The sequence below is a fragment of the Dioscorea cayenensis genome, unplaced genomic scaffold, assembly GCF_009730915.1.
Source record: "Dioscorea cayenensis subsp. rotundata cultivar TDr96_F1 unplaced genomic scaffold, TDr96_F1_v2_PseudoChromosome.rev07_lg8_w22 25.fasta BLBR01002074.1, whole genome shotgun sequence".
Lineage (NCBI taxonomy): Eukaryota > Viridiplantae > Streptophyta > Magnoliopsida > Dioscoreales > Dioscoreaceae > Dioscorea > Dioscorea cayenensis.
The window spans coordinates 1-9,979 of record NW_024088465.1 but is presented as its reverse complement, the minus strand read 5'-3'; the positions used below and the strand labels follow the sequence as shown (position 1 = coordinate 9,979).

Genomic DNA, 9,979 nt, shown 5'->3' with positions numbered 1-9,979 from the left:
TTTATGCCATTTTTTTAAAATTAAATTTTTTTATTAAAATATTTATTATAATTTTTAACTATAACCTCTCTCTCTCTCTCTCTCTTCAATTTGTCCATAAATTTTTTTATTATGAATTTAAATATAATTCCATAATTACTTTTAAAGTTTGAAACAATCTTAAATGTTTAATAAAGTGATATTTTTACAAAAAAAAATACAGTTTTACAATTATTATTATTGTTTATTGTGGTTTTATGTAAAAGAACCGGGCATAGGGGCATATATGCAAAAACAAAAAAAGGGCTAGAAAAAAGGATAATTTCTAGGGACATAAGCGAAAAAAAGCAATATATAAATATGCACACACTCCCAGTTGTCTCTGTGGAAGAGAGAGCGAAAGCGAAGAGAAGAGAGCAGTAGAGGAATGTTGGAAGAGGAGAACGGAACGGACCCGCGGTTGCTGGCGATATCGGCGGCAATCCGAGTGGTGCCGCACTTCCCCAAGCCAGGTTCTCGATTTCTTTTGGTTTTTTTCACCTCTGGTGTTGTTGGCTTTGTGAGATCTTGATTGATGCTGGACATGGTTGGCGAGGCGCAGGGATCATGTTCAACGATATCACGCCGCTGTTGCTCCGACCCAAGGCCTTCAAGGATGCTATTGAGATCTTTGCTGAGCGGTATCGTGGGATGGGCATCCATGCTGTTGCTGGTATGAGTGTTTGATTTCATTTGATTGTTTCTCTTTGTTCCTGACCATGTTTTTTATAAACTGTTTTTGTTTGACCCTTTTTTTTAAAGGAAGTTTGGATTTTTATGAGTTTTTTAGTTGTTTTGTTTGTGTTGGGGGGTGGGATTGTGAGTTGTTTGTAACTATTGATTTGAAGCTGAACTTGTTGCTGTGAATTGCAATGCTAATACAAGGGTTGAAAAGTGTGAGCCGTGAGGAGATGATGAGTCTTGATTGGGAATTTATATCGACTTGTGTAAAAGTTTTTATTTCCACAGTGGTACTGAAAGAATAAAGAGCAGAGTGAAAATGACGTCCTTGGTTAAGGGAGGAGAATTTAAGTTTGCATCTTGATCTTTGGACCCAGAAAGTTTGCGAGGTTTGTCTGTTTTTTTGGGGGATAATTCAGGTGAAAAGACAATCTTTTACAATTCTACTCTTGTTTTGGAGGCTTTTAAGGTTCTTACATTTAAATGTTATTTTTTCCATTGGCCCATATCTAGGATCTAATTCCTCGATTTTTATTAGTTTTCTCTAAACATTTTTTTTTCTTCTTTTTATCTTGGTTTCCAGTCTCACCGTCTTGTTTTTCATGGGTGTCTGTGATATTATTCGGTATTGTTCTGCTCGGTTCATAATTGGTAGGAGCAGGAGGAAGTGTATACTGTGCAAAGTTCATGCATATTGGGATAAATATGACGTTTGTCAACTAGTGTTAGTCTAGTGAACCTGTGCCTTGCTGAATTGTGAACTGTTTTAATTTTGACTACTGGACTGAATCTAGTGGAATGTGGTTCATCAGGGCTGTGTAACTGTTAGCCTGAATGCTTTTTAAATAAATTTCAGTGCATTGAATTGGAAGTGGTCTCCATTATTGATCCATCAAAGTGGAAATAGTCAATAGTTTTGGTAGCTGAAGTTTGGTCAAATTTGAGGAACCAAGCTTTTGAAATTCAGAACAATTCTTCTCTTTTCACATGACAATCACTTTGTCTGACAGAGCACTAAAGGGTTAGATTTGTAATTAAATGGAGTTTGGGTTAAATGGAAACCTAATTGACAAGCGCTTCTAATGTGGCAGGATTAGGGTTCTTTCAGTTACATTACTGGTGCTGCTACAGATGTGAATTTTCAAGTTCTGGGAGAATATTATATATGACTTTCCAGTCTGGATAGAAAGTCAACGTAGAGGAGTTTCTTCACATATCAGACCAGAGTATAATGCCTTTATTTGCTATTGTAGCAGAGAAACTAGATGAATGTTTGGAGGGTTATGGTGAGGATGACGGCTTGTCTCAGTGTTAGAATTATTTCTTATTTGCCATCATGACATATGATATTCTGTTACATCTTGCATATCTTTTTGATCCCTGTGAAATCCAAAGGCACTTAAATAATCCTCTGAATTCTGGTCGACGTGTGCCTATAATATGCATTTTTTTTTTAAAATTTGATCTGCATGTTTTACAGCTGGCACTAAAAACTGGATGAGATGATCTGAAAAAGGAAAGAGCTAATCTTCTATAATCACATATCCTTAAGAGTTATTTTAGATATTCCTAGAATAATGTTTGCATGTTGTTCTTGCATACCTCTAATTTGCCTTTTGTCTCAAATAGTTTTACATAGTCTTTCATGTAGACTGGATTGTGATATTTGTCCTAATAAAGCTTCTGGGTTATCAAAATTTTAGATAAAAACAAAGGAAGAGGTGAGGTTGATTATATGTACAGAATTTAAGATTAACTTTGCATTCACTTTCTCAGATTCTAATTTTTGGGAGATAAAGGCAAGGTCTGACCTTACTAGAGATAGTTAGACCTAGTTTAACCATCCTATATGACTATTTGAAGTTCTTATGCATTGAGTTGATTATTTCAAAAGGAAATTGTGATTCAGGGTGTCCTGAGAGAAAGTTAGGGCCTTCGAAATTTCAATAGGTTATCTGTGTGTGTCAACGTGGTCAAAGTTGCTATTATATAATGTACCTTTCATTCTGAAGCAACATTAAGATCTTGTATGTTGTTAGTTTACGAGGTGATGGATTGCCTAGTGCTTTGTTATGATATGAAATGATGTTTCACTTTCTCGCTTGAATGCAAATTTCTTGCATCCATAGAAGATCTTATATACAATTTGCCGTACTTGATAAAAATGTGTCTGTATATGTTGTCCAAACGGACATATTTTTTTAAAGTATGTCCATAAGAATATTAAGATCTTGTATTGGTTGCTCGTGTTTTTTATTTTATTAATTAAATTTTATTTAAATAATGGTTTTTCTTAACTAAGTAAATGTACAGAGGAGAATAAGCATGATATTCTCTTGGCTATATTTTGTATCTTATTTGTGTCTGAGTTTCAGTATTTGGTCCCAGGAGCTGGTCATCTTTTTCTTTCTGTTATGTCTATAAAATTCGTTTTGCTAATAAGTATATTGACCAAGCTAAATTTTTGGTGACTTCTGTTGTGTGTGAGTCCTTATTTTGGGTGTGATAGAATATAAGTTTCCATAATTTTGTCTTAGGTATTGAAGCCCGAGGATTTATGTTTGGTTCTCCACTTGCCATTGCCATCGGAGCAAAGTTCATTCCACTGCACAAACCTGGAAAGCTACCAGGTAATTCCCTTTGTTCCTCTTCTTTTAGATTTATGCATTATTATGTTGAATGTTAGATTAAATGTATTAGATGAATATTATGGCGAAGTTTTTTATTTTAATTTTTATTTATCTTGCTTGTTATTCATGCAAGTAGCTTGCATCATATTTGTTTCAATTAAGTTGTATGCTTGGTGAATACAGCTGTTGCTCCTTGAAAAATGTGGCTGTGCTCGGTTGGGCATTAATCATTTTAGACATGCATTTTATAGTTTCTATTGACCAGATCAGATTTCTGTTAATTTTAGCGGAAATTCCTCTCTTATCAATTCCAGATCTGATGACAGAGAGGTATGTCTTTTCCCCCTAAACTTGATTGTCAGACATGCGCATTGTAGCAATGTAGTCTTTATCAGCCTTTTTGTTGTTTCCTGAAAGTTTGGTTCTGATCGCAGATGCTGACACCTAATATGCAACTATTCTTTGATAAAAACTCAGGCAAAACAATTTCAGAAGCCTATGCGCTTGAGTATGGTACTGACTGTTTGGAGATGCATGTTGATGCTGTTCAACCTGGTGAGAATGTGTTAATCATCGATGATCTGGTTGCAACTGGTGGGACACTTCGTGCTGCAATAAGAGTACTAGGTATATTTAGATTTTTTATCAAATAAGACTGCCAAGGATCTCTTGAGGGGATCTTATGCCAGGAAAGATGTTGTAAACCTCTTGATCTCTGTGTATTTGTTATTATACTATGTCACTAACTTTTCACACACACACACACACACACACATATATATATATAATTGCGGAAGAGATCTATGCTTACCTCAATTTTTTTTAATACTAAACGGGATCACTATTTTAAACTAGTCACATTTCCATCCTTAATGTGCAAGCGTATTAGACTTTAGGCTTTATCTTTGCGGAAATTATAATTGCTTGTATGCCCCCATAAAACTAAAATATTTACAAAAGTACTTCATTTGCGGTGTTAAGCAAACATTAGTAGCGAGATTAGTTTTGCATTTATAATCCTGCAAGGTCACGGATGCTTGATTCTTTCTTTTGACAGTGTTTTTGGAAATAATGACCATTGAATGGGTATGTATGCAAGTTATGAGATTTTGCTAGTGTACATGCAAAAGACACCAAATTCTATTAATTTTTATTATTTTGTTTTACGTTTTTCATTGTATATTGCTTGTAGAACCAGAGATAGTAGAACGTATTTAACTATTATTGGCTTGAGCCTTCGGTTTCTCGTATTTTACTATAACGTCCATCTGATAATATAAGCACATGGATGGACTTTTGCCCTGGTAATGTTTGTCCCACTCAGAATTAGGATTTTATGATACATGTAGTTCCACTTCCACCTGTTTACATCTTTGTTCGTATAATTTAGCTTTATGGTTCTGCCATTTTAGCCATGGAGTGGTCCCTCTACTATGTAGTATATATATACAGTTTATATCTCATTTATGAATGCACTTCTTTAATGCTTTTTAATTTGGGTTTATTTATGTTTTACAATACAATTGCTTATTATCTGAGGCTGTAATCCTTGCCAACCTTTTTCTTTTTGAATTCTGTTGCAAACCTTTCTAGACCAAATCTAATTCCAAGACATGGTGTTTTCCAGAACGTGCTGGAGCAGAGGTTGTTGAATGTGGATGCATCGTTGGGTTGCCTAAGTTCAAGGTATTACCCTCATCTACCATTATGTTGAAATTACAAGTGATTAGAAATTGGTGCTTGAATAAAGCTGACGACATACATTATCATTTGAAACTTGCAACAACTTATTATATAAATGTTCTTTCTGCCGTGCTCTTGTTACTTTGTTAGCATATTATCAACATGAGTTTTTGCATGAGCAAACTGCTTTTCGGATTTGCTAAATCTCTATCCTGAAATTTGATCCTGGTGATATTGAAATTGATTCGGGGTTGGGCTTTGGTTTGCCATTTTGTAAAAAATATTTGCCTTGATGAAGTCAATTGAGCCATGGTGTTAAAATAAATCTCTATCCTGAAATTTATTCACCATTAGTAATCAATGAATGTAGTTGAATTGAAACAACCAAAATTGGGGATTCAAATTGATTATAATTTGTTTAAGTCATGGCTTGATTTATATCTGGATTAAGCTAAACTGCTTTCCGTTGCATATCTTATCAATTAGAGATTATAAGTGCTGACTAATTTGTTTTATTTTTCCATTTTTAGCAATCCGATATCCTGATATCTTGTTGATTTAGCATCATCTTCCTGTTTGCACTGATTTCAGGCTGGCTACAGGATTAATGGAAGGCCAGTATATATGCTTGTGGAAGCCATTAGTTAAACATCATAAGTAGGTACGGAAATGAATTAAAAATTTCTTGAGTTACCCATTTAATTCTTTAAGTTTGGTTACTTTCAATAACTAGCAAGTTCAAATGTATTCTAGATTGCCAGATTTATATGTATATGTTGTGATGCTGTTTGAAACTGTCTTCTTTGCTTTTTGGTTGTAGTGAAAATTATAATCTTTGTAAATAATTCTCAACTTGCATGTTGGAGAATGTTACAATCAACATTCTTCCTGAATTTTTCTAATCTTTAACAATTTCACTCACACGGCGTGCCATATAGTATCTGGGCTTCTGGAGGATTTTTGGGCCAAAATATCAACATTGCATTGAAAGTATCCACTACACATTTACGATTAATTTTTTTTTTTAAGTAAATTTGTGCGTAGGAAAAGTGATTGAATTATACTGAGCTGGACTTTGTGTTTGCTTGGAAGCTAAACATAGGCATTAGATAATGCATCAGTATGACGGTGGACATGGTATTGTTGTGCTGTATCTAAGATAGAGGTGTCGACATTCAGAGCCACATAACTAGCTATGGTCAATAGTGCCTCCTAATCGGATTAGATGGCGCATCCCATAACTTGTTGGTTGCGTTTGCCTTGCTACAATTGTCCTTACACTCAACTCTTTTAAGTGGTAGACCACCAGATGTGAGTGGAGATGGACTGCTATTGTATGTGCCAAATATTTGGGCCAGTGAAAACCCATAAAAAGGACTGATGACACCCTAATCCAAACAACTACCATAAAGAATTCTTCTCAACTCCTTGTACTTCTTTCAATGAGATTAAGATATTTTCAGTAATCCTCCTCAACTCCAGCTCATCTAGTCCTCTACTTGTTTGATTGTTTTGTTCTCTGGGATTAGCATTCTTTTTTATCCTAAAACTGGAAAATACTTTTCTTTTCTTATGTTTAATAAAAACATATAAATTTTGTGATCTAACATTTGAAGAACTCATGTGTGGTCATATTTCTCACCTACAACTTATACTTGAGCCTCCTTCATTTGAAAAAAGGATCATTTGATCTAGAGTTTCAGCAGGTCCTTTATGTCCAAACCAAACTCATCTTGTCTGCTCCTGTTTGATTTATTTCATTTGTTCTGATATTAACATAATTTGCAAGCACAAAGGACTGTACTAACTTTGCAATCTTTGTCAATTAATGTTCAACCCACCATGGCTATCTTTTAAAAAAAAAATAAAATAAAGTCAAGCGTGATGTTTGAGCACTTGTTTTTTGAATGAGGAGAATGCTTTGTCTCCTGTACTGTTTAATGCTCACCACTATTTAATCAGAGATTGATTCTAAAAAGTGCAGACAATGATATTATTTGATCTGTTGGTATATGCAAAATTCTGAAGGGAGGCTTTAGTCATTGCTGTTGTCAATATTATATTTGATATTATTGCTTCCAGTGTCAGTGTTTGTTGTTGTTGTTGTTGTTGTTGTTATTGTTGTTAATAGAGACTCATTGTAAGTCCAGGCATTTGAGATGTAAAACACATCAAAAGGCACTTTCTGAACAGAATCTAATTAAGGCATTGGTCATACTAAAAAAATTATACACTGGCTGTTTGTACAGTAAGAAATTGTAGTTTCACATGGCATTTAGATCAACCAATGAGACAACCAACTACAAAGAGATCCTTCCTTGTCTTTGTGGTCCAACATTGTTTGTATGATCAGAAGTCCCTAACTTCCCTTGCATGCAATTACTTATTTTATTACTTATTCATCAATTTATTTAACTGATTGATGCTTTTCAGTGCCTCAAACATGTTTCCAGGAAAAGAGTAATGTTGTTTTCCGGAGGGAGGAGTCTGCAAAGCCAATGTAGCAAAGAAAGCTTTCATTTCATTGCTGAGGCAAGTAGATGTATCACATCATCAGAAAAACTATAAATGTACTAACTTTGTAAGAGATTGAATGAATCATTGTGATAACATAACATTTTGGAGATGAATGTCTCTCTGAATTGCATAAATTTTATTCTTCCATGATCTACTCTGCAATATCCTTCTTGTGGTGTAATTATTTTATTTTATTCTATTTTTTTACATAAATAATTGTGTGGAATTGGGGAAAGTGGAGTTACTAGTGGTAGTTATAATTTATTACATAAATGAAGCTATGATATTTTCTATCTTAGGAAGTCTTGTCATTTTTTGGAAAAGTCAAACACCATGTTTTCATTTTCTTGGACTCATTTTATTGTATCTAATAAGGTTCCAATGCTAAAAAAATAAACCAGTGTTTGGGCCAACCAATTAAATTCATTCCGTACCATCATACCATTAGGTTGTGGGAAGCTTTCAAAGTCAACATGTGCTATCATGGTGTGCTCCATGACTTTAATTTTTTCTTTTATATATATACGTACAGGTAATTAGAATACCATTGTAAAAAAAAATAATTTTAATTATTTAGGGTTGGCTATATCCATATATTTTTTAAAATTCAAAATATTAAATAAACCAAAACTAGAGGTAAGTTTCTGAAGATTTTTGTTAAACATTTTCGTTTTTTGCTCTGTCTCACAAGGATATATATTTTGTCTGTGGCATTTATTGGTCGATTTTTTATTAATTTATTTATAATAAGTGCTACTCCGAATCTATTTTTTTCTAATTAATTTTAATTTTTATTAGTTAGACCTCTAATGCTACAAAAGGAAGAAGACACATCATCACATCCCCACCCAAGTTTTGCTCATCAGACAAAACACTCACATGGGCACCAACAATGTAAATACTTAGTTGTCTCCATCTTCTTGCTCTATTGTTATCAGTTATCACAGCCACCACCTTGTTCCATTCCTTCTTCTCTCAACTTACACAACTAATTAGAAATTAAACATTTATTACCACCTCCTGATCCTCCTCTTAACTTACAACCTTCTGTCAATTATTGGATAACTCAATGCTATTACAACCTTCTATCAACTATCGGAGAACCCAAAGTTCAGACGATACCACAAAATATAATGAAGCGCCACGACAAGTAGCTCACTCCTTCTTCCTAAAGCATTGCTCATACTCGTTCATGCATACTATTCCTCCCGTATTTTTATATTATTTTTATATCGAGATATATCAGGATACTGCACTCAAAATACTCAGCCTTCGGTGACCGCTTATATCTCCATAGTGCCAGCCAGCTGCCGCCCATTATACTTAAAATCTTCTAAATAACCACCACCGCCGGTCATCCTGACTACAACCACCGAAGAGCCAACCTACCACAAGAGCATTATTAAAAGTTAAAAAAGTTAGTTGTATGTATATATATTAAATGCCCAATCACTCTCCACCTGGAATCTCAGGATGTTTGGACTTCCATCACAGACAGTAAACAAATGCCTTTCTCTTTAGATGTCAAAAGGCATATATATAAGTAGATTTGATCGATGGTGGTGATCGAATGGTCATTTAGAGTAAATGTGGGTAGACTAATCACGGAAGTAATTATAATCGAAGACTGCATATTTTTATTTCTTTTGAAAACAATATATCACTGGAGGCTAATAACGATAGCAGCATACATGTCGCACTCTCTAAGGAGCAGCATAAAGAATACAACTAGAATTTACATCGAACAAATCATGCAACAGCACAATCTTTTATAGTACCAATTTCAACGGAAAATGTCTTTTTAAAACTCTAATAATTAGTTAATTGACAATTAATATAAAAATAAATAAAACTATTAGTGATACTTTTTTTTAGATTTGATTATAAAATGCAATGATTTTATCTGTGTTTTATTTCATTTTGGATGTATATATAAAAAAGGGTTTAAAAATTAAAAGTCATTTTTTGGGGGATTTTAAAGATATATAAATAGTATTAATATTCATAATGTCAAATATAAAATTAGGAATATTTTCAAGGGTATAACGTAGATTAAAGTACAAATTAATAGAAATTAAAAAAAGTTATACAGTAGTGAATTGTTTTCAAAAACACCCATATATATGATATGAGAATTGACATGCACTGAAAAATATTTTCCTATTTTATGAATGTACCTTTGGACCTAATTAAATATGAGCATAATTATTCAGAAATAAAAGTCTTCAACAATTATGCTTATTTCTTGATGTTATAAAATAAATTGTTCTTTTGTTCTTCTTTGGATGTTATTTTTGTTTGATAAATATATCTAACTATGTTTTGAGAACAAAACCAAAGAAGTTTCATATTCTGTTTTAACCACTCTACAATTAAAATTTTTAATTAGAAAGCCGTTAACTCACTATTATGGGATCTGATATTGGCAAAGCTTAAACATGTTTTATACA

At 33.4% G+C, this 9,979-nt stretch overlaps 1 protein-coding gene across 3 annotated transcripts; it reads left to right on the top strand.

Moving 5' to 3' along the window:
• The first annotated feature begins 379 nt into the window (after positions 1-379).
• Positions 380-7,676, top strand: LOC120257379 (adenine phosphoribosyltransferase 2-like). Of its 3 annotated transcripts, none has more exons than XM_039264854.1 (7): positions 380-491; positions 581-691; positions 3,237-3,329; positions 3,807-3,956; positions 4,957-5,015; positions 5,604-5,669; positions 7,446-7,676. In XM_039264854.1, exons 1-6 carry the CDS (start codon positions 407-409, stop codon positions 5,658-5,660), a joined length of 555 nt encoding a protein of 184 aa, XP_039120788.1. In that variant the 5' UTR covers positions 380-406; the 3' UTR covers positions 5,661-5,669; positions 7,446-7,676. The 3 variants fall into 3 exon arrangements, with proteins under 3 accessions (XP_039120788.1, XP_039120789.1, XP_039120787.1); XM_039264855.1 differs by having other exon boundaries at positions 5,604-5,673; positions 7,466-7,676; XM_039264853.1 differs by having other exon boundaries at positions 5,604-5,673.
• Positions 7,677-9,979: the final 2,303 nt, after the last annotated feature.

What these genes read in the sequence shown, in the direction of transcription:
- LOC120257379 (XM_039264854.1), top strand. Translation starts at nt 407, where the DNA reads ATGTTGGAAGAGGAGAACGGAACGGACCCGCGGTTGCTGGCGATATCG. An exon ending in GGGCATCCATGCTGTTGCTG is followed by an intron (nt 692 to 3,236) that starts GTATGAGTGTTT and finishes ATTTTGTCTTAG; the next exon opens with GTATTGAAGCCCGAGGATTT. An exon ending in TTGGGTTGCCTAAGTTCAAG is followed by an intron (nt 5,016 to 5,603) that starts GTATTACCCTCA and finishes CACTGATTTCAG; the next exon opens with GCTGGCTACAGGATTAATGG.